We start from the raw sequence: 26,010 nt of genomic DNA, 5'->3' as shown, positions 1-26,010 counted from the left end.
ACACCAATCTATTAAGCAACCTGCATCACCAACGTCATCCTCAAAACAATACAATATATACTGAATTAAACTAACCTTTTCGATAATAATCTGTCTCATATATGTCCCGTGTCATGCCAAAGTCCCCGATCTTTACAGTCAGGTCCTCAGCCACCATACAGTTGCGTGCCGCCAGGTCTCGGTGAACAAACTTCTTGCCAGCCAAGTATGCCATTCCATCAGCGATCTCGATTGCCATCTGCAGAATCCTCTGCAAATTACAAGAAATTGCAATTAGTACAGATATTAGCCGTCTCTTTTTAACACAGAATATGTCTTCTGTGAGATAATTAATAGAGGTAGTCAAATAAACCAAATTGTACTTTATGCTAAAGTAGTGGGATTCATCGGAAAAAACCATCTTCGCAGCAAAATTTGTCTTTACAATAAACCTGTAGAACAGGACTCATGTTTTAAATATTTGGGTTATCATTTGAGCTATGAACAAGAGAAAGATATTGTTACCAAAACTGAATTACTTTAATTATGCAATGAATACCATTAATAACATTTTCAAACTTTCTCTTGTCCAAAAACATACTAGAATTAAAGCCTATAAAACATTGGCGAGACCCATTCTCATGTAAGGAAGTGAAGCTTGGATCATACGTAAATGAAGAGTCCACTGCAAGAATGATGGATGTCACTTTTTTTGTCGAAAATGAAGCAAGACTGTCAATATATAGCTTAAGACATATAGAATGTACATACAGAGTTATATGGCATTAACACTGATTGTCATTGTCCAGTAATGATCGGAAAATCACAGTTAAGCTTTGAGCACTAAGCATTTCAAACTTTCAATTGCGTCTCTTGCAAAATGTGTTCCAAATGACATCCATCATTCTTGCAGTGGACTCTTCAAATGTGATGGATACCGAATCACTGCCAATGAAATGAAGTTTTTAAGAAGAACTGCTGGCTATACTAGATTAAACAAGAAGAAAAATGTGGATATTTTGGAAGAATTAAATAGAGAAAATTCAAAATTATAGACAGAAATGGAAATCTCATATACTCAGGATGCCTAGAACAAGGATACCACGCCAAGCACTAAATTACCGCCCTTTAGGAGCAAGATCTTTGGGCCGTCCGCTAAAATGATGGAGTGAGACCATAACAGTCCACAGGGCTTAATACGTGATAGGAAGAAGAAGAAGAAGAAGAAGAAGAAGAAGAAGAAGAAGAAGAAGTGTAGGGAAGAATGTTTGTGGCATGCGTGGTCTCAGTGATAATTCATTGCTATAAAAGTGGTAGAGTAGTGGCAGAGAGAGTAGGATAGAAACACACCATTTATTTATAGACTTTAGTGCTGCTTATGACAGTGTGAATAGAGCTGGACTCTATAATGCTATGGAAGAACTTGGATTTCCCCATAAGCTCATAAGATTAGTGAAGGCCACCATGGAAAATAGTCAATGTTGTGTGAAAATACAAACGGACCTCTCTAATAAGTTTACTACCAAGGATGGACTCAGACAAGGTGATTCTCTTGCATGCCTATTGTTTAATATATCATTAGAAAAGATAGTGCGGGAAGCAAAAATACAAACAAGAGGTACCATCTTTTATAAATCTGTACAAATATTAGCCTTTGCGGATGATATTGACATAATAGCGAGGTCAGAAAGAGATCTAATGAAAACCTTCAGAAATCTAAGAGATGCAGCTGGAAATATGGGATTAAAAATTAATGGAAACAAAACAAAATACATGGTAGTCAATAACAATAATAATAATAAAATTTCTAAGTACATTGAGATTGATGATGCCAAATTTGAGACAGTCCAGAGCTTTGTATATCTTGGATCACTAGTTAATAGTAACAATGATATCTCAGAGGAAATAAGTAGAAGAATACAAAGCGCCAATAGGTGTTATTATGGGCTGCAAAAACAAGTTAAATCAAGATTGCTATCTCGTGGCACAAAATGTAGACTATATAAGACCCTAATAAAACCAGTGTTGACCTATGCATCAGAGACGTGGCCTCTTAGCGAAAGGGATAAATTTAGATTGGCCGCATTCGAAAGGAAGATATTGCGAAGGATTTTTGGACCTGTAAGGGATGGTGAAACTTGGAGAATAAGATATAACAACGAATTATACCAGCTTTATGAGTCTCCCGATATAATAACATCCATTAAGATTGCTCGTATGAGATGGGCAGGGCATGTTAAGAGAATGGATGAATGTGAAATACCTAGGAAGGTGATGGAACATGGGATTGCTGGAGGAAGAAGAGTTGGAAGGCCAAAGCTACGATGGATAGACTGTGTTATGGATGACATTAAGAGGCTTGGAGTGAAGAACTGGTGGACAGTGGCTAAAGATCGAGACCGATGGAGAAGAATTCTTAAGGAAGCCGAGGCCCGATCCGGGCTGTAGCGCTATGGATGATGATGAGTGGCAGTATATGGAGAGAAAACTTTGTGTCTCATGCTATTAAAATATGTGCTATAATCCAGGAATACAGCATTTGTTTTGATGTCATTCGATTCAGAACTACAAGTTCTGCTAAAATAATATAAATGTATAAAGTTTAGAGAAGTTTGAACGAAAATATCTGATATTAGACGTGTATGGGGCCGTGGTTAAATATACACGAAATAGCAACAGTATACAATATATATGCGAATACTCCACGCATATTTTTTCCTGAATTTAGCAAAGAAAAACTGGGGAATGCATTATTTGAAACACAAATTACAGCCAATTTCCTTTTTTTTTCCTCTCCTAAAATTAGGGTGCGCTGATTAATTATTCGCGTATATATGGCATTTTATAGTGCATATAAAGTGGCGCTTTAGTATATTAATGGAACAACCACTCATATAAATTGAGGGAAAGAAGACAGGGGACGGACACTGGAAAGTTTTCTTTTCTCAATCGTACTATCAGGGACTGGAATGCTTTACCTGAAGACTTACTAAAGGCTTTACCAACAACCAAAAATGTATTTAAAAATAGGCTTAAGGACTTTACTAATAGACGGTAATTATACACAGTATTTAAAAGGTGTACATGATATTTTGTTACTGAAGTGTTGTATCAGTGAAGAATTATGTTGTGTCAGTAAAGTGTATTGTGTCAGTGAAGTGTGTTGTGTAAGTGAAACGTGTTCCTGTCAGTGAAACTTTATAGTTTATAGTGACAGTGCAAAGTATTTGAACAGTGAAATGTTTTTGAAGTGTTAGTGAAATCAGGATAGAATCAGTGAAATGTGTCGTAGTTCCAGTGCAGTGAGTGAGTTGACAGCGAAATGAGTGTAGTGTTGAAAGGTACTTGTGCAGATATGAACATATCATACTCGTGGGTTTTAGTTCGAACTTAGGTTTAAGATACAAATTAGATTTACTTTAAATGTTATTTTAAGTGATTGTGCTTCATTTAATTTAGGATGTTCCCTGTTATTGTTATTATTATTATTATTATTATTATTATTATTATTATTATTATAAATTATTGTTAGTATTAATTATTAGTATTATTATTAATTGTATTTTTAATTAATAAGTTTATTATTGTCATTATTGAGTGTAGTTACCACTGCCACCGAGTATATACCCATTGCAGTGTGAATAAATACATACATACAATATAAACATTTGTACCTTGAGAGTTGGTGGCTGTTTGCTCGGGTCTTCACACACATCGGGACGATGCGAGCGCAGGTAAGTCTTGAGGTCGCCATTCGCCATGAGTTCCATTACGACCAGCACAGGCTGTCCCTGCGACACCACACCCAGCAGGCGCACCACGTGGTGCGTGTTGAAGGCCTTCATGACGGAAGCCTCGTTGAGAAACTCGCTGCGCTCCCTGTCTGTGGCATGCTCATTGACAGTCTTGATGGCACAGCGCATCTCCGGGTGTCCGGCGACCACGTCACGGACTATGCCCTCGTACACCATGCCGAAACTACCTTGTCCCAGTTCACGCAGCAGCTCCACCTTCTTCCGGGGCACCTCCCACTCATCTGGCTCGTATACTGCAGCACATGTGCACCAATGCAAAGTATTACTTTAGGAAAGAAGAGAATTTAATTGGGAAATACGGTACATTGTAGATTTGAAAAAAGCCTTTGATAACATAGGTAGAAAGTTGCTATAGAATAAAGCTATACTAGAAAAAAAAGGGAGTATCTAAAATATCTTGTGGAAGCTATAAAGAGTCTCCAAGAAGAAACCAGCATGCAATTGAAGAGGTGGATTCCAAACTGTCGTAAGTCCAAATGACAAGTTATGAGAAAAATGAAAAAAATTGATAAAATAAATTTGACTTTCTTAGTGTCTGCGTATGTTTTTTTAAACGTATCTAAGTTAAGACTTACACAGTTATATATTTCTGGGGGTGCTAGAGTGTTTTTATATAAAAAAAGCAATATGTATCTTTGTTTTGGCAATAAATTATTATTATTATTACTATTATTGGTCTCGCAAGCACAGAATACCGATGGAAGGAATGGGAATCAAACACTGCGATAATGAAGACCGGGCGACAGGGAAGGTCACGAGATAACTTGAATGATATTCAAGAGTACAGTAGGAAGAGAAATGACATCGATAGAATCAGTCTTGCATTGTGATAGTTACATTACGACTTTAGATTGTTCCATTGCATGTGAGTACGTGTCTTGTATCGCATGGTATTATTATTTCATTCATAAACATATGTTGCACGTTTAATTAGCTTCGAATTTTTCTCTTGCTATGTTATTTCCACAGTGATGTCCTCATCTGTTCATCTTCTTGGAGGAGACTGTACTTCCATCACTCACATCTCTCCCCCCTCGGCGTGCCTACATACACACGTCAAAACAGACAGCAATGCCACCATTGGTTTACAGTAATCGTTTCTTGCGCGAGCTATACTATTATTGATTAAAATGTGAATGAAGCAAGTTCAAATCTAAACAAAAGGACTTAGGACACTTTGGAATTCACCTCTTCAATTATTCATATGAGGAAAGCTGACTGAAAATATTCCCAGTAACAAAGGAGTAACACAGGGCTGTAGTACACTGCAACCACTTCTTAAAATTTATATTGACAATAAAATTAAGACATGGAAATCTTGTGTTTATCCAGAAATTTATTTTAAAACCAATATATTTTTAAACTGTTTTATATGCAGATGATAAAGTACTCATCTAAGACAGTCAAGATATTTATTCTATAGAAATCAATTCAGTATTTGATTTAAATAGAACAGAAAAAGAATATGGTATGTTAACAGAAAAAAAAAAATACAATGGTGTTTAGAGGAAAGCAACTAGTAAAGATTAAAATGAAAACATTATACAAGTCCAACATATCAAATAGCTGGTTTGCTACATTTTATATGACAGGGACACAGATTTACCTACTCTAGGTCATACAATCATATATATATATATATATATATATATATATATAAAACACCAGAAATAAGAAAGGAACTCTAGGTGGAACCATTGCTGAACAGACTAAAGAGAAACAACAGTAGATGTGGTGTAAGAAGAATGCCGGACAGCAGGATACCAGCTTCAGTAATTTATTTATTTACCTGTTTATTTATTTATTTGTTAGTCAGCTATTTATTTACTTATTCTGGTGGGGTTAAGGCTATCAGGCCTTCTCTTCCACATCAGCAGAAATATGTGTATGTACAAAAATTTGAAATCAGTAGTTAAGAAACTGTCCCGCGCCATGGCGTCGCAGTCTAAGGCATCCCGCCTAGGACTCACGTTACGGAATGCGCGCTGGTTCGAGTCCTCATGGGGGAAGAAATTTTCTCATGAAATTTCGGCCAGTGTATGGGACCGGTGCCCACCCAGCAACGTGATGCACTTGGGGGAGCTACGAAAGGTAGTGAAATCCGGTTGCGAATACCAGCTATAACACCTGGGGGGATCATCGTGCTAACCACACGATATCTCCATTCTGGTTGGATGATCGTCCACCTCTGCTTCGACATGTGGGCATGAGGCCAGCAGCCGGCTGGTCGGTCTAGGCCCTCCACGGGCTGTAGTGCCACGGATTATTATTATTATTATTATTATTATTATTATTATTATTATTATTATTATTATTATTATAGTTAAACTACAAAATATATTATTATAAATGACTGGACGAAGGCTGAAATCAATATATCTAGTAATTTATTAATAATATTAAATTTCATTAGACAAAATACATATACTGTACATTTATACCTTAATTTTGAATTTCGAAAGCATCAAGCAATCCCTGATGTTACTAGGTATATAGTTCAAAGGGAAGGGAGACATCAGAAAACCAAGAGAGGGCACTAGAACAGAACAGGTTCAAGTTGAGCCTAATTCTTGAAGTGAAGATGGTGAGAAAGATAAGGATAGGATGAGAAAGAGAGTACGAAAAGAAGAACTGTTTAACAGCAGTTGCGTTACGAATTACAGTAATTGCAGTGACTACCAGCAGTAACACTAGAAAGACATGCTCACCTGTGCTGACATATTCTGGGTTGACGGTCGCAATGAGTTTCACGTTGGGGATGCCGGGGATGTACCGTCGACGCAGGTACACCACTACCAGACACAGTATGGTCGTCACTGCCGCAGTGCCCACCAACGCACCTATGAGGAACTCCATGCTGGACGAGGAAGGGGGCTGCAACATCAGGACTCCTTAGTTTTACTGCACATGCAGAGCAACTGTGAAAACTGACATGATCCCCATTCTACTGACCTTGATGTAGAAGTAGCGGGGTTCTGTATAGTCCCCATACCCAGCAAGGGACATGGCCCGCACACGAAGGCTGTAGTTGCCAGGCTGTAGCTTTTGCAGTCTGTATGAGCTGCCATTGTTCAGGAACTGACTGCGAGTGATGCATTCCACCATGGGGCTGTACTGTAAGTGTAAAGTCATAAGTTTAAGATTTATAAAACACAAAACCACTCTCGTCTTGATTTCACATCTTGATTGCACACTTTGTATCACAAGCGTATTTAAGCTAATTTTCGTTTGTCAAGAAATGTGGTGATAGTCATTTGTTTCGCTTTTTCCTCGTCTACGAAATGTAATGACACAGTCTAGTATATACAGTCACGAAGCTCAATACATAGGTAATATGCATCCATAGATAGTTGCTAACCACTAGGATCGCTACTATCGCCTCATCACAGACAATGCGAAATAGTACCGGCACAGTCTATTGTTCCTAATGCCCTCACAACTCGAGCTTCGTGACTGTATATACTAAACGATATTATATAATATTGAGATCTGGGGTAGTAGGTTATCCAGCAGAAACATCGATAAAGTATGAGCCAAAATGTGTAAAAAATTTCTAGGAATACCGCAGAATGCTTCTAACCTGGCAGCGTTACTAGAGATGGGAACCGATTCGAGTCTGGGAATTCTAGAAAGAAAAATCAAATATTTAGGTAATATTCTGTGTAGGAATGATTCGGCAGTTATGAAAACATGTATCTTTTGTATGAAAGCCGCTAATTGGAAATCGAATTGGCTGAAAGAGCTGAAAAGTGAAATAAACAGATTAGGTCTAAATTGGCTATGGAGAGAACTAGGGTCTATAAACACGAAAACTATTGGAAGAATAGTAAAAGAGAGGGCAAACGAAATTTCAAGACAAGATATTTTTAGTAATATGAAAGACATAGGATCACTAAAATACTATAGGGAGGTGAAGCAGTTTCGGGAACAGGAAGAATATGTTAGACTAAATTCAAGGGAAGAGAGAACGGGAATGGCATGGTGGAGATTAGGTATCTGGAGACTCAAGAATAGGGGAGGGAACGTAGAGAAGGATAAATGTCCTTTGTGTGGACTAGCTGAAGACACAATGCATATTGCGTTAAAGTGTCAGGCAACGAATGATTTGAGAAACAGTTGGGTGGATAAAAAATTTCTACAAATAAACGCTATAGTAGCTTATAAAAAAATGAATGGTCACCTAAACGCAAGCAATCTGCATAAATTAGGAAAATTTCTGTTTAGAGTTAAAATTAGATGGGAAGAGAAAGTCAAAGCTCTAACGGAGATGGAATTATAAATGTTGAGTAGTCACACGATAAGAAACTACGAAGAGTAGTCAATGAAGTAATAGAATAATTCTTAAAAGAGTAGGAGTTTTAAATAAAAGAGGTATACTTATTAGTTGATTATTATTATTACTTTTATCATTATTATTATTATTTTTATTATTAGTAGTATTGTTATTGTAAACAGAGGATACTTATAAGTTCAAATGTATTAATTTTTTGTTATATTTGTATAGAGAGTGATGGCGGAATAAGAACTGGAACACATATAATCCGCCATGACGTGAACAAAGATTGATGAAATAAATAAATAAATAAATAAATATACTAGACTGTGATGACAATGTAATTTTTAATGACTATTTACAGCAGACAAAATTAGATATTCAATGGCGCTGTTTAAGTCTACTCACGTTGGGGTTCTCCACACTCTTGTATTCGATTTGGTATGTGACGATGATGCCGTTTGGTGACGGAGGCTCTTCCCACCTCAGCTTCACAGTGCCCAGGCTCTCATTCAACACCTCCACCACCAGCTTCGAACTGTCCACATTGTCAGCACCAACTGCAACCCAATACACAGATTAGACTCTGAACACAGTCGTACGGGTGAGCCAACCCACAACCAAAGTGAGAAATGTTGGACATCCAACAAAGTGCTCATGATGTTATTACTGACGTGTCATAAACGAGGGCCATCTGTATTTCAATCTCTAGTGGGACAATAAGAAACAAGCAATGTATTTTGTTTTAATTGGTTATTTAACGACGCTGTATCAACTACTAGGTTATTTGGCGTCGATGAGATTGGTGATAGCGAGATGGTATTTGGCGAGATGAGGCCGAGGATTCGCCATAGATTACCTGGCATTCACCTTACGGTTGGGAAAAACCTGGGAAAAAACTCGCCCAGGTAATCAGCCCAAGCGGGGATCGAACACGCGCCCCAGCTCAACTTCAGACTGGCAGGCAAGCATCTTAACCGACTGAGCCATGTCAGTGGCAACATGCAATGTTTAAATTATATTTAGTTTTACAGGGTGATTCACGAGGATTTACCGCCACTTACGGAGCTTATTTCCAAAGATATTCTGAGCAAAAAATTTCATATAAACATTTGTCCTAATCTCAATAGTTTCAGAGTTGCACTAATTTGAAGTTATTTGTAAAAATCATTATTCTTTAGTTTTAAGAATATTACAGATAAAGAATGAACTATTCAGCGCCCAAGCTCAACTTCAGACTGGCAGGCAAGCATCTTAACCGACTGAGCCACGCCGGTGGCAACATGCAATGTATAAATTATATTTTGTTTTACAGAGTGATTCACGAGATTTACCGCTACTTACGGAGCTTATTTCCAAAGACATTCTGAGCAAAAAATGTTATATAAACATTTGTCCTAATCTCAATAGTTTCAGAGTTGCACTAATTTGAAGTTATTTGTAAAAATCATTGTTTCGGATAATCGATGCTCTACTGTACTTGTTTTCTGAACATCCCAAAGGACGGTGAAATCTTAATAGACTTAATGCACAAGCACACGTATAAACACACACACATAAACATCGATAAAATATATTATTAAAAATAGTTTTATTGTCAATTAATTACAATAAAATTAATAAGAGTATGGTATTTCTGTCCTTACAACTGAGTCATTCCATTTTTGTTTCTTATTTCATACAACAGTATTTTTAATTGCTAAGGTTATTCTATTCAGCCTTATGGATAATACAGAGACATTATTATGACGTGATGCGAGAAAATGGCAGGTTACTGGCAGCCAGCTCCCTGTGTGGTCTGCGATGTGCAGGCTGTTAGAGGTGTGGCATAGTAGATCTTTAGTTGCCATATGACATTGGCTGTAGTCACAAGTCGTGTTACAAAAGTCTTGATTCTTCAAGTGTACAAAGTTAGTGTATAAAGTTGAGTTATTATTGTGTATTTAGGTAATGTCTACCAACAAATCCTCATTGCGTTAATATGTGTATATGTACAATACGTACAAGAAAGTCAGAAGGTCGTATACGAAAACAAGACGTAAATTTCGAATAAAGTTTCCAAACAGACCTATGCCTTCTGCCAAAACAATCAGAAGACTCGTTAAAAGATTTAAAGGAACAGACTCAGTGAACAATCGAAAATCAAACAGAAAACGTAGTGTTCTCACAGAAGAAAAATTTGATGAGATTGATGAAAGATTGGGGGCCATTTTCAGCAATGATTGTGAGCACGGTAAGTCCAAATTATTGAACATTTATTGTTAATACTGTTATGTATTGTAGAAGTGCCAGAGAAATGGTTACATGCTCGCCAGAAACCATGCTAGCAGTGGGCTGCAAGTCACCTGCCATTTTTTCGCATCACGTTATAATAATATTTCTGTATTAGCATAGTCAGAAGATTACTCCATATTACAGATGGCGAATGAAGAAAGGATTTGGATGGATGCAATCACATCCATTTAATATGTATATTTGCATGAGAAGCTAAGCCACCTAAGAGAAACGGCAAACTTCCGTTACAAAAGCAGATCTTCGGCATCTCCAGCATGCTCACCCAGAGACAAGGTCCGGCCTGTCTTGAAGCTTTTCCGGGAGCAGTTCCTGTTAGTGTTGGCGGGCTCCTCAGGCACAATCTCACGGCAGGCCTCTACCGAGATAGTATACTGCGTGTAATGAGACAGGTTCTGCACCACAATCTGAGTCTTCCCGTACACCACGTGTCTGAAGTTGTGCTCTGGAACAACAGACTCCTGCGACGTCATATCTGGGTTCTCTTCTGTCGTCTCTGGATACCTGCACAAACAGACAACGTAACATTTTAACTGAGTGAAAGATGTGTAAGATGAAAAGCGTCCTGTGTGCATCCCATGAAGACTGAAGAACTGCAAGGAGTTGGAACTCCCGTTCTTTCATTTTAAATGAACATACAGAGTGGCACACGAAATGTCATACCATTTATTTTACCACATAACACGTATTGATTCGTATTAAAGCTTTACAAAATTATATAGAATTAATAATTAGGATTTGTAATTTTATCTCTAATGCAAAACATGTTCCATATGACCGCCGTTTTGTCTCACAACCTCTTGCAAACGAACCCTTACATTCGTCACCACTTTTCGACACAAGTCTTCAGACACCGCACGGCACAACTCCACTGGAAGGGCTCTGAGCTGCACCACATTTTCTGGCCTCCTTTGGTAGACTTTCTCTTTTTTGGAATCCCCATAAAAAGAAATCTTACGGATTAATGTCCGGGCTATGAGGCGGCCACATTTTGCCGCACCCAGTTGTTCAGAAACCGATGTGACATCACACGAAGATCAAACATCTCGTGCAGGTAATCCAAAACTGTGTATGCAGTGTGTGGACGGGCTCCATCCTGCATGAACCACTGAGTTTCCATAGGGAGAGCTTTTGCCATGAGATGGGGGATAAAACTGCTCTCCAACATGGTTTTGTATCGAACTTGGTTGACAGTTTCATCGAAGAAAATTGGACCGATGATTCCGTGGTTCGAAATTGCGGCCCATACAGAAACTTTTGCCCCAAGCATTTCTTTTTCATGCAGTATGGGAGGAGGTTCCCTTGAACGTGTTTTGTTTATTCACAACACAGAACAACTTTCACCTTGTGTTCAACACTCAATCGCCCGTTGTCTGCAATTTCACAAATTGATGTTTGTGCTCGTAGCTATGGTTACATCCGAATTGTGATGCTACCTATCGGATTTTCCATGAATTTCGGCATCCACTAGCGCAGTTAGAAATATCGAAAGTATAATATTAAAACTTTAATGTGATAATTAAATGGTATGACATTTTGTGTCCGAGGTATCGTCGGTACTTCGAGCAATTCTTGTGTCTCCACTCGAGTAGGTTGCTAGCCTCGCTCAAGTGTGTTTTTCTGTTGGGGTCTGCTCCCTTAGTCGAAGTCCCGGTTTTAAGGCGCCGAGAACTCGCCTTCACCCTCTCCTAGGTTGCATTGCCCAGGGATCACGCGGCCTTAGCCTTCTTGGACGTGGGAGTAGGATTTGCTGGCAGAGCTGTCAGATGTTGCGACAGTAGGCTGTCACAAGATTTACGAATACCACCTATCGACATCAGCGGTATTCCTTGTGGCCATACCAGCCTTTGACCATAGAAAGCAAAATTCGAATATACAAGACATGTGTAAGACCAGTTCTAACGTATGCAACAGAAACCAGAGCAGAAACAAAAAAAAACGGAAAAGATGATGACAACAACAGAGATGAGAACGCTCAGGAGTATTACGGGATACACAATACATGGTAGACAAACAAATGAAGAAATTAGAAGAAAATGTGGAATACAAGACGTGGCAAAATGGATTAAAGGAAGAAGAAAAGGATGGAGAGGTCACGTTTCAAGAATGTCAGACGAACGACTTCCAAAAATCGCAATGGTAGGAAAACTAGACACCCCAAGACCTTTGGGACGACCTCCAAAACGTTGGAGAGAAAGCTGGTCACCATAAGAATAAGGCAACGTTGAAAAAGACAGGATTTATCCTACAATAAGAAGAAAAAGAAGAAGAAGAAGAACTTTCGTGTGCCACCCTGTATATCCTGTTGAGTTGAAAAAATTGACAGAGGATTTAAGGAAATCCCAACGATTGTGTGAAACGTCTATTTTCAAAATAAAGTAATAAAATACAATATACGCACTGTACTTTCTTTAACACTGTAGTGTATTTTGATATTAATATACAGGATAAACAATAAGTATGAAATATTGCTAATAACTTTAATTCTAAAAAAAAAATAAAAGTTTTACACAAAAGATATTGGAGATAAACCATACAATATGACACCAGTGTTCGAAGTAAGTTATTCAGACATACAGAGTGTGATTACACTACTTTCCAACCCAGATATAATCCCCCAGAGACCAAGGAAACCAGCAGTTGCAGCCTTCAGACTATTGACAAATCATGACTGTCTAGCAAGTCTTCTCTACAGAATAGGTATCTCAGCTTCACCAATATGTATCCTGTGTAACGATCCAGCAGAAATGAATGAAGATCACTTGAAGACCTGTGAAGCATTAAGATCAGAAGAAACTACAGTTCAAAAGTATTGGAAAGCACGACTGCTAATGGCTTCATTGCCAGATGCAAGGTACTAGACAACAACAACAACATACAGAGTATTAACAATGTGACAGTAAACTTTATTTTTTTAAATATAAATATATATATTAAAATGTACATATTCCTAATCTCCATTAAATTTTACGTATGGATATGTAGAAATTTTACCGATTCACCCGTTTCATATTTTTAAGCTATTTATTAGACTTGTTTCTTGGATGCTTATGATTTAATATAATGCTATTTCCATCATTAAACTCATCAAATATAACAGGTTAACAACTCATCAATTTATTATTCATAAGGTAATTTAATGCACTAACATTTAACGTTTTCGACCAATTGTTGGCCATCTTCAGGTTGATATGTGTATAAATATTTTGAACACAAAAGTCGACCTGGGGAGAGCATGTTTGGTGGAAAACGTTAGTGCATTAAATTACCTTATGAATAATAAATTGATGAGTTATTAACCTTTATTATATTTCATAAGTTTAATGATGGAAACAACATTATACTAAATCATAAGCATCCACATAACTTATCTGAAAATAAAATAAAATTACTTTTAAATTGTTTCATGGACTTCAAACTTGAGACAAATAAGTATGTAAAATCATACTGAGTAGGCCATGTGACTGGAAATCAGCTATAGTGGTACCCATACATAAAGGTGGAAATAAATTAGATGTCGGAAACTACAGACCGATTAGCCTTACATCTGTCGTATGTAAAGTCATGGAGCATTTGATATCGGATTATATTCGTCATGTTCTAAATGCGAAAGACTGGTTTTACAACCACCAGCACGGTTTTAGGGAAGGCTTCTCATGTGATAGTCAAATTACATCGCTGGTTCAGGATCTAGCTGAAGAGGTAGATAGAGGCAGGAGAATCGATGCAGTTGTGATTGATTTTTCGAAAGCATTTGATTTGGTGCCACATGACATATTAATAGATAAGTTAAGTAGGCTAGGAATAGATAAAAGAGTGGTGCTATGGATCCAAGAATTCTTAAAAGGTAGAATCCAGAGAGTTAGAGTAGGTCATGAAATATCGGAAATTGGAAATGTAAGTTCAGGGGTGCCACAGGGCAGCGTTCTGGGTCCATTACTCTTTATAATATACGTAAATGACTTGTGCCAAAATATTATATCAAATGTGAGGCTATTTGCAGACGACTGCATTATCTATAGAAAGATTAGAAATAATTCAGATGTGGATGCTATTCAAACAGACTTGAATAAAATTTATAACTGGGCGTTAATGCATAGGATGAAAATAAATGGTTCTAAAAGTAAATCTATAACATTTTGTAAAACCCGAGAGGAAACTAGTCTTAATTACGAGTTCAGTGGTGTTGTAATTCCGCAAGAACAATTTGTAAATACCTAGGAGTGTATTTAAACTCCAAACTTTCTTGGGGAGGGCATGTTGATAATGTTACAGGTAAAGCATGGAGGGCACTTCACTTTATTATGAGAATCTTGAAAAAGGCTAGCCCCAAATCGAGGGAAAGAGCATATCTAACGTTAGTGAGACCGTTAATGGAATACGGAACTACATATTGGGATCCTTATAGGATATATCAGATAAATTCCTTAGCAAGAATCCAGTATAGCGCAGCTAAATTTGTTAAAGGTAAAAGAGAAGATGGAAATGATACGATAAAAGAACTTAAATGGGAAACTTTGGAAAACAGACGTAGGAAAACTAGAATAACATCATTGTATAGAGCACATCTGGGTCAGAAAGCATGGGTAGACATAACGGCTTGGTTAGAAAAGCCAACGTACTATGGTAGGAACGATCATGATTTTAAAATCAAATGTAGGAAGCAGAAAACGGATGTAGGTAAATTCTCATTTTTAAATAGAACTATACCTAAATAATTGGAATGACCTACCTGCAGCGGTCTTTGAGGGCTGTCCTTCCTTAAGGAGATTCAAGAATAACTTAAAAAGTTGTGTATAAAGTGCAAATTAAAATTAAGGTGACATTTAACATTTAATTTTTTAAGGTGACATGTATTTATTTAGCCTGACGAGTTACTTCCTTGGTTTGAATTGTAAATTATTTAAAAATAGCGTGTAAGAGGGCCTTAGATTAGGAATGTTTAGTTTAAATGTAGTTCTGTTTATAAGTATGCATAAGGTGTAATTATTTGACTTATTTGAACTGTTGTATCAATGAAGCGAGGTGAATCAGTGAAGTTATGGTTTTATAGTGCAGTGAATAGTTCCGATCAGTGATAATTTATAGCATCAATGAAATGTATTCTATAGTGTCAGTGAAATGTGTTACATAGTGTCAGTGAAATGTGTGCTAAAGTGTCAGTGAAATGCGTCACAGTGCCACTACAGCGAGTGAGATGAGAGTAAAGTGAAAGACTATTGAAACTTATGTAGGGCCTGTACATAAATTATGTAGGTTGTATTGTAAAATTAGGTATTTTATTTATGTTTTATTATTATTGTGTTAAGTTGTATTGTGTATAAAATTGTATTGTGTATTGTAAATTTTATTGCATATTGCTTATCATTTTATTGTGTAGTGTTTATATTGTGTATACCACTGCCACCTGGTGCTTGCCCACTTGCAGTGTAAATAAATACACACATACATGCATAAAACTAAACAAAATACTATCACTAACCACACTTTACAACAAATGCTCGAAATGTGAAACATTCACAGCCAAACAATGTTCCAGTTTATCACGGAAACAGTCCATTGTAGAAATGAGATGGAACAGATCATATTATAACTGTGAGAAAGAGAAGACCATGTTTCAAAAAAGAAGGTGAAGCTTTACAATCAGATGATAGGGATGAACTGCTTCATCCAGTGACCACTTATCAGTGGTTTCTCCCCCACCAACAGCCAAAGATATTTGCTGAAAGATTATGCATGCAAGTAAGAGAGTGAGTATTTCCTTCTCTTTCTAAAAATTTTGTGTCACCTTAAACCAACTGGACTTTAGCAAGGACACAGAGTAAATACTCGAGAGAAGAATTAAATATTAAAATACGTAATGTATTAGTCGCACCTGTGAGGTGTGGTCTGGTAATCAGGGTCCCCAAACTCAGAAGGCTCCACCAGTCGTGGAGACATGAAGCTGCGCACTGCGAGAGTTGTGTCCTGCCATGCAAGTGCTGTCTCTCTCTTGCGACGACGACTCTCACTCGGCCTGCAAGAGAAATAAACAGTCATGACAGATGAGTTACAGCAACGTGATTCGACAGCTCAACAAGAGCAAAACAAAAAACATAATTGAATATGGAATAATAGATGATGTGTGAAGTATTTATTGCTATTCAAATGACAAACCAAAGAAAGAAAGGAGAATTAACTTAAAAAATTAATCAAGAATGTTGTGATGACGACAATAACAATGAAATGTAGTGCTGTCTGCAATTAAGAATGTAGTTGTTGTTTTCTAATGCCAGGCATTTGACAATAAAGTCATTTGACCTCTTACACTCCAATATTTTTCAAAGATATTATCATGGCCAGCCACTGAAGCACAGATTTTGAGGTGTTCCGAATCCATTTCTTGGTTTGAGTTGCACAATGGGCAGTTAGGGGACTGATATACTCCAATTCTATGCAGGTGTTTGGCCAAACAATCATGGCCTGTTGCCAATCTAAATGCAGCTACAGACGATTTTCGTGGTAAATCGGGAATTAACTGTGGATTATGATGCAGAGTTCCATTTTTTCCCTTGAGATTGTGTTATCAAATTTTGTTTGTTGAAGTCTAAGTATGTAGATTTAATAAATCTTTTCACAGAGTAATATGTAGATTTAGTAACAGGTCTGTAAGTAGCAGTGCTGCCCTTCTTTGCTAAAGCATCCGCATTCTCGTTTCCCAGGATTCCACAATGGGATGGTATCCACTGGAATACAATTCTTTTATTGAGTGATATTAATTGAAAGAGCATTTTATTTATTTCTGCTATTTGAGATGAAGGTGTGTGTTTAGAGACTATTGACAGAATAGCTGCTTTGGAGTCTGACAATATAACTGCATTCTTAAATTTATTGATGTGGCATAGAAGATTCCTGAGACTTTCACTTATTGCAATGATTTCTCCATCAAAACTTGTTGTTCCATACCCAAGAGATCTATAAAGTGAGAAGAGACAGCAAGCAACACCTGCACTGGCACCTTGTTCTCTGGAGATCAAGGATCCGTCAGTGTATAAATGAAGCCAGTTTTGTGGAGGGTACCTAATATTAATTGTCTCAAAAGACAATTGTTTTAGTATTTCAGTGTTTACTTCTGATTTCAGTATTTCTTCTGTTAAATTTAGATTATATTCTATATTTAATAGAGTTAAAGGATTTGGTTTAATCTGTAAGTTTTCTTTTAAATTCGGGATATTGATTTTCTGTTTTAATTCTTGAACAATGGATATGAAACTTTTTTGAGTTTTCAATCTACAGAGAGGACTGTATGAATGCCATGTGTGCAGCATTTATTGCTATCCAAATGACAAACCAAAGAAAAAAGGAGAATTGTCTTAAAAAATTCATCAAGAATGTTGTGTCTTTGTTGATGACGACAATAACAATGAAATGTGGTGCTGTCTGCCATTAAGAATGTACAGCATTGTAATAGATGAAAGGTCACAGACTCACCGCTTGATATACAGCAGGTTATGAAGAGAGTCTTCGAAGTGGATCTGTGCAGCGACTTCTCTTTCCTTCACTTTGGTTTCCTTACTGGCCTTTTCGTCTTCACACAAGCATTTGTCTGCTTCCTTCTTCTCTACTCCTTCCTCATGTGTAGGAGGCGTGGGCTTCTTGTCTGCTATCAGTGCTACAACATAAGCAACACAGAACATGAGACACGTTCATCTCCATCATCTTGGTAGATACAGTAGTATTATTCAATGAAGTCCTCATTAACTTTTGATGATGATGTATGTATGTACGTATTTATTCACACTGCAGTGGGTAAATACCCGGTGGCAGTGGTAACTAATTACACTCAATAATGACAATAATAAACTTATTAATTAAAAATACAATTAATAATAATACTAATAATTAATACTAACAATAATTAATAACAACAACAACAACAACAACAACAACAGGGAATATACTAAATTAAATGAAACGATCACTTAAAATAACATTTGAAATAAATCTAATTTGTATCTTAAAACTAAGATCGAACTAAAACCCACGAGTATGATATGTTCATATCTGCACAAGTACCTTTCAAATTACACTCATTTCGCTGTCAACTCACTCACTGCAATAGAACTACAACACATTTCACTGATTCTATCCTCATTTCACTAACACTTCAAAAACATTTCACTGTTCAAATACTATGCACTGCCACTATAAACTATAAAGCTTCACTGACAGGAAAGCGTTTCACTTACACAGCACACTTCACTGACACAACATAATTCTTCACTGATACAACACTTCAATAACAACATATCATTTACACCCTTTAAATACTGTGTATAATTACCGTCTATTAGTAAGGTCCTTAAGCCTATTTTTATGATGATGGTAATAATAATAATAATAATAATAATAATAATAATAATAATAATAATAATAATAATAATTTACATTAATTTTTTTTTTGTGTCTAGACTAGACGGCATTTCGGAAGGTGGTTAGCTTCTATATGCGCCGTGCCATTTCTGGTATGTGACGTCACAAGCTTGTACAGTAGAACCAATCAGAATCAGTCTATAACAAGCACGTCCTGAGTTCGTTTGTTCACATGCGAGTGTTTCAATACATCGAATAAGTAAAACTAACATTTACTATGTGTATGTAAGGTAAATAAATGGAAGAAGTGACTGTAAAAAGACAAGTATTACACAAGCAGGTGCGGAAAATAGTGTTTAAGGTGTATAATTATTTAAAAAAAGTGCTAACGAGCAGAACGCTGCCGGCCATCTTGATGCTGGCAGCAACGTTGCCAACATGCAAGAAATGACTGCAGAAGCATGTGGTGTGGGATTGAGAACCGTGCAAAGAATATTGTTAGTGAAGGAAACAGGGTTTGTTTGGTGTCATGCTTACAGTAATCAACAGCTAAGGTCATTATTGTCTTTTGATAATTTAAATTCTCTCCTGCACTATTTGTATTGCACGTGCTCGTGAAGTACGATGTGGAAATGTTGTACAGTGCCTTGCTCTCTCTCTCTCTCCGTCTCTTTCGACGCAAATGCTAGCAAACAACCGCCTTCTGAATTGCTGTCGACTCTAGATATGTCAACTACGATATTTCTGAATCTGCTTAAATGCCAGAGTTTAACTCTATTTTTGAGGTGGGAAACATCTCTAAGCTAAAGTTCGTTACCAATATGATTCAGAATAACATCGTGACTTCATGTATGAGTGGGTTATAATAATTTGTACAAATTTTTGCTGTTATGTTTCACTGGTTTCAGATATGGTCAACTACGACATTTTTATAATTCTACTCTTGCATTTTTGGAGTTTGAGGAAACTCTAAGGTGAAATTCGTTAACAGGCCAGAATGAAAAAGAGCAGAGATGAGTTTTGGTTTCTCTAAACCTGCTTGTACATGATCAAATTTTCGTCAAATTCAACACTTCGCAAGACTTTCCAAGACTTGCCAATACCTTTACAAGTTTTATTGTTCAATCACTTACAGTACTTTAAAAGTCTTTTATAGTCTTCTAAGTAATTAAGAACATGGTCTAATTAATCAAAGACTCGACAATTCTTTGAAGGAATTGAGCAATAGAATTCGAAAATATTATGGCGCCAAGAATATGAATTAAACCTTGGGTCCTGTGGAATACCACAATAATGCGTACCGGTACGAAGAAACTTCAAAGCAGATACCTTGAGTTTAGTACTAATACATGTATTTTTTGACTTAAGAAAATTCTAACCTATATCATAGGCAAATATTAATCATAAATATTTTGTTTTAAAACAATATGCAATCGTAATATTCTTTGTTTTCGGATACAAATATTGTTTTATATGGCCTATTTATTCTCCAAAAGCTTTACATATTTATACCGTAATATGACGTGAATATGTTAGGAGAAAATACACAAACGATTAGGGAAAACACGAGAATTTTACTTGAAGCAAGTAAAGCGATCGGTTTGGAAGTAAATCCCGAAAAGACGAAGTATATGATTATGTCTCGTGACCAGAATATTGTACGAAATGGAAATATAAAAATTGGAGATTTATCCTTCGAAGAGGTGGAAAAATTCAAATATCTTGGAGCAACAGTAACAAATATAAATGGCACTCGGGAGGAAATTAAACGCAGAATAAATATGGGAAATGCCTGTTATTATTCGGTTGAGAAGCTCTTATCATCCAGTCTGCTGTCCAAAAATCTGAAAGTTAGAATTTATAAAACAGTTATATTACTGGTTGTTCTGTATGGTTGTGAAACTTGGACTCTCACTCTGAGAGAGGAACATAGGTTAATGGTGTTTGAGAATAAGGTGCTTAGGAAAATATTTGGGGCTAAGCGGGATGAAGTTACAGGAGAATGGAGAAAGTTACACAACACAGAACTGCACGCATTGTATTCTTCACCTGACATAATTAGGAACATTAAATCCAGACATTTGAGATGGGCAGGGCATGTAGCACGTATGGGCGAATCCAGAAATGCATAAAGAGTGTTAGTTGGGAGACTGGAGGGAAAAAGACCTTTAGGGAGGCCGAGACGTAGATGGGAGGATAATATTAAAATGGATTTGAGGGAGGTGAGGTATGATGATAGAGACTGGATTAATCTTGCACAGGATAGGGACCGCTGGCGGGCTTATGTGAGGGCGGCAACGAACCTTCGGGTTCCTTAAAAGCCATTTGTAAGTAAGTAAGTATACTGTAATGTTTGGTAGATAGGCCTACAGAGGTTACAATGAACTTGAAGTACATGTTTGAAAACTTGTCAAATCTTTAACAATATGGAACAGTCTTTGACAAACCTTTTACAATATTAAGCAATCTTTGACAAGTTTTCTTGTAAAGTATTGAATTGAAAGAAAAATTCGGTCGCGTACAAGCACCTTAAGAAATGTTCAAAATTTTGCCTGAAATCCTTTCAATCAGAGATAAGAGTTTCTTACATGCCGTGAATTTATGATGGAACTTCCTGGCTTTACTTCTTTCTCGAAAAGACATTTTAATGAATTTCATTATCCTTTAAAATCTATTGTTCCTGTCTGGACTAATGGTGAGGATTGCAAATTTAACATCACAGAGGAATACATCAAATGTTTCCCAGTAGTTGGAAGTACTGTTAAAGGCAACTCACGTTCATTGCAGTAGTTGCGCTGGTCCAGCATGCTCTGGTCATCCTTTATCCACGTGCCAATGACCACGTAGTGTGTTACATTGCCATTTGGAAGCTGTGGTGGCTGCCACTTGATTGTAAGCTCATTGCTGGTGGCCGTGGTAACCTCCAGTTTCATGGGTGGGGATGGTGCTGCAACCACGATACAAATCCATGATGCCATCTGCTTTTTTGTATACGAGTTATCTCCGCTATTTTTAGCACATAGTATGCAGATATAACTACACAAGAGCATCAAATATAGCACAATACAATTTTCCTTGTACGGTACAAACGAATAAATTCTGTAAATTACACATATCCTTATAACAAGATTATACTATGAAATACAGAATTTTATGACACTCTAGCAATGAATATGATTGTACGATTGTGTTGTGAGAGAAGAAAGAAGTTCATTTTATACTGATAATTATGTTTAACAATCTATCGCTCTCTAGTATAAATAATACTGCTGCATTTCAAAGCAGAAGCCAATTGTAGCAAATGGTGTAACTCTGTATACACTGTTTAATTGAAGAAGTTTGAGGTATTTTCTACTACTGACAACAGCTTCCTCTCATGTAGCTAGGCTTGTAGGGAGCTTCACTTTGTGGTGCTCGCTTTTTATATGCAAATTCTCGACTGTTATTTACAAATTAGCAAGAATGCTTCCGTAGATTCATTCACCAATCTATGTGACCCACCACTCCTTTGTTAGATTTTCGAGTGCTGTAAATAAGTATATTCGGTGTCATTTTTAACTTTTAGTACCTAAAAATCCAGTCCTTATGCTGCATCTACACGGCTCAATTTTCCATGCACATCTCGGGAGAATATTGAAAGCATCAAGTTGAAAACGCACATTCATTAAAGATGCATGCAGATGTTGTGTCTACATGGTGTACCGTGTTGAACATCATCTCCACTATGGATATACAATAATTAATAAATATTAAATATCAATCCAATACTCAAAATTGTAGTTGAACACTCCAGAGGCACTCGCATTTGCAATAATCTTCAATAAAGCTAATCGTACTTGCTGCCATTTTCAGCTTAAAAGCTCCACCATTACCAAACAAAACAATTCTCAGCTTATTCACGGCCACCTAGAACAATCAGCTGCTCGCTACATGCTGCTGTTGAATGAATTAAAGCATACTAGTGGCTTGTACAGCAAATGCTGCAAAGTAAGTTCATTAGACGTTCAAATAAACATTTTTCGGATTTATTTTCAATGAAGAATATCAGACATTGTGAAAATTATTTGCTTCCATAATAATGAAACATAGTCCCTCTCAATGGTCTTTTATGCCAAATACTTTTTCTTGAACCTATACACCTTCAGTTTTTTAGTTTGAACGCGAAAACGCGAGTAACAATGCCAGGGCAATCAGTCGGTTTTTCATGTGAGAGTAAAGCAGTAGCTATTTCAGATCATTGCGGATTGTAGGTGAAAGTTAAAAAAAAAAAGTCAGGTTTGCTATGCTTTCGAACAATAGACATAGTACCTTGGTATAGCTGCTGCATGTTTCGTAAACTGCCTTGAAATGTGGGGTAAAATCATTTTATCCTGCTAAGAGATCTTGCTAAAATGATCGGGAGATAACAAAATCTTGTAGGCTTCATATTTTATCAGTAAGTAATACCTTTTGGTCTTTCCTTAGGAACTCTAATTTTTGCGCTCTCTCGAGTCAATACTGAAGAGAATCACGCATATAAATCGACACCACACCGCCATTAAATATATGAAAAAGACCCAACCCCACTTGATTAATAACTACAAAAATATTTGATTTCTAATAACAATATTATTATCTTACGTAAGTTTTATAGTTTTCAATAACATGTACTATATAGCCGCCACTCAGTAAATTATATAAATCAAGATCTAATTTAAGATATTCTCTACATCTACTTATATAACATCAAAACGTTTCACTTTCATATCATCAATATAGCATTAATAGTATAATTAATGAAAAATAATCATAGCATGGCATTAACTATAATAATATTTCATTTCCAATGATAATAATGTCATCAAACCACCTCAAGTTTTGTAGTTTTTAAAATCCAATACACAGCTGTACTCATAAAATTATAAACCACAGAATCAGATCTGTAAATTAATTTTAGTTAGTCTTGAAGTTTTTAATAACCAATTTAATTTGAGCTCTAAATATGTCAGCATTCACGCAAATCATGGCCTTTGTGTAATAATGTTTACTGTAGTGTGTGTTTTGTTTTTCCTGAAATGCAATTAGTTAGTGATGACAGATGAATTTCAGAAAATAGGAAAATTATGTTGGAAAATTGACATTTCACTCAAAACTACTATTTTTCTGAAAAACTTTGGATTCCAAGCTTCAGAATGAGGGGTCATTCATTAAAATCCGTTCAGCCGTTTTCTCGTAACTTCCATTACCAGTTCAAATTATATATATATATACAGGGTGCGGCATTTAACGTTTCCTATTTTCAAATCCCCATAACTTATTTAGTTTACAAGTAAATTACAAGAAATTAATCAGTTTACAACGATTATAATCTTGGAATTACAGTACATCTTATGTTTTGAAAATAATGTCTTTAAGATGTCCTCCATTGGCGTCAATGCATTGTTGCAATCTTCCCTGCACACCGGCCATTACTCGCAGCAATGTTTCAGGTGTAGCATCAGCAATTTCTTCACGAATCGCGGTTTTAAGGTCCTCGATGTCATGAAGGATATGACTGTAGACCTTACTCTTAAGATACCCCCACAAAAAGAAGTCTGGTGCAGTGAGATGAGGGGAAACAGAGGGCCACTGAATGTCACCTAATCTGGAGATAAGTTTCCCAGGGAAAGCAGCACGAACTGTGTTCATTGAAACACGTGCTGTATGGGATGTGGCTCCATCCTGTTGAAACCACAGGCGCTGAATGTTCCAGTTACGCTGCACGGAACGATACAGACTTCTCTGCAGAGCCGTTCTCACACGTTCGACATTATCAGGAGTCTGCGCCATTTTCTGACGAACTCGAGCTTTGTTTTGAACCGATTCAGTTTCACGCCACTGACGCACCCACACACTGATTATTTTTCGTGATGGTGCAACTCCACGTTGATTATCACCAAAAATCCGCCTAAACTCGCGCTGGACAGCAACAATTGACTTGGTTGAAACAAACTGTTCAACACAGAAAATGCGCTGTTGCACCGGCCAACGTTCCATGGTTAACTAAAGGCTTTGCTACACCGAATCCCTGTGTTGGGATGTGGCTAACTAAATCCAAGGCTTTGCTACACCGAATCCCTGTGTTTGCAAACATGTTTTACCAACAATGTGAACAGAATCGCGAACTTAAAATGGGAAACGTTAAATGCCGCACCCTGTATATATATATATATATATATATATATATATATATATATATATATATATATATATATATATATATATAGAAGATGCCCACTGGTGATGGGTAGTTTTCAATTTTCGCTTGTGCTCTCATTTTTAGTGGAAAAAGACATGCAAAATTGAATGCATTACTTGAATGCTTAAAATTGAAAGAAAAGTTGAACCGTGTAGATGCACCTTTAGTCATATAATTTTCAACCAAAACTAGTCATACAAAATACTCACAAGAGGGGAGAGTGCGGAAATACTTAATAGGGCTCTGGGCACCAGTGCGCTCCGTAGCAATCGTGTAGGTCTTCACGTAGAATGCGTACTGCGTGTAGGGCTTCAGGTGTGGCAGGATCGTGATGGTGGTGTTCACTGCCATGTCTTCCACACGCCAACCATCACCTCCACATGCGTCCCGTCCATCATACAAAGTCAAGTTGCGGTAAGGTGCTTCAATGTAGTACACAACGTAGCCCAACAATGTGCGGGGGTCGTAGTGCTCGAACTGATCCCATTCGATGATAACTGCATGGTCATCAAACTTGGTCACACGAGCATGCAGCTCAGTCACATTGCCTGCAACATATTTCATTCTTGATATACCATTTTAATAACATATGAAATGAGGTACACAACTGTTATAATCTTTTAGCTGTAAGAAAAATCCTAATGTAAACAACAGCACGTGACAGAAGTGAAGCTTCATTGGCCACTGTTTGGCACCATAGATTCTCAGTACATGTTCCCGCCTACTTTGTACATTCTGTTTCATGTTAAACATTTCCCGTTATGGCTGGTTCACAATAAACCGGGAATGAGAAGCAGAGAAGTGAATATGAAAACTTTTGATTCACAATAAACCGAGAACGTAGACGATTATGGATATTGATATGCATGTTAATAATGATATGTAAAGTCGATATTACGCATTCTGATGTTAGTTGTGTATAATTGACCAATGGCGTTCTCTCATGAGTACCAAGCCAACATAAACACAGGTTAACCAACTTCAAAATTTCAATGGTACTATAAATATGCCCATGCATCTTTATTATCACAACCTATTTTAAGTCTACCATAATGTAAAATAATTAGAGAAGAAACATTTGT

General features: G+C 36.9%; 1 protein-coding gene across 3 annotated transcripts in view; it reads right to left on the bottom strand.

Annotated features, from left to right (window-relative positions):
- LOC138693239 (insulin-like receptor) overlaps positions 1-26,010 on the bottom strand; it is a 385,516-nt gene that overhangs the window by 2,960 nt on the left and 356,546 nt on the right. For all 3 annotated transcript variants that reach the window (XM_069817052.1, XM_069817051.1, XM_069817053.1), the window contains 10 exons: positions 25,138-25,476; positions 21,488-21,658; positions 17,830-18,010; positions 16,235-16,375; positions 10,625-10,863; positions 8,476-8,627; positions 6,747-6,908; positions 6,503-6,668; positions 3,654-4,027; positions 76-250 (listed from right to left, as the gene is read on the bottom strand). In XM_069817052.1, coding sequence (XP_069673153.1) covers positions 76-250; positions 3,654-4,027; positions 6,503-6,668; positions 6,747-6,908; positions 8,476-8,627; positions 10,625-10,863; positions 16,235-16,375; positions 17,830-18,010; positions 21,488-21,658; positions 25,138-25,476 — 2,100 coding nt within the window. The remainder of the gene's footprint in view (positions 1-75; positions 251-3,653; positions 4,028-6,502; positions 6,669-6,746; positions 6,909-8,475; positions 8,628-10,624; positions 10,864-16,234; positions 16,376-17,829; positions 18,011-21,487; positions 21,659-25,137; positions 25,477-26,010) is intronic.

This window comes from Periplaneta americana, chromosome 17 (assembly GCF_040183065.1).
Source record: "Periplaneta americana isolate PAMFEO1 chromosome 17, P.americana_PAMFEO1_priV1, whole genome shotgun sequence".
NCBI classification, from domain to species: domain Eukaryota; kingdom Metazoa; phylum Arthropoda; class Insecta; order Blattodea; family Blattidae; genus Periplaneta; species Periplaneta americana.
Note: the sequence above shows the minus strand (reverse complement) of the source record. Positions and strands in the feature narration are given on the sequence as shown.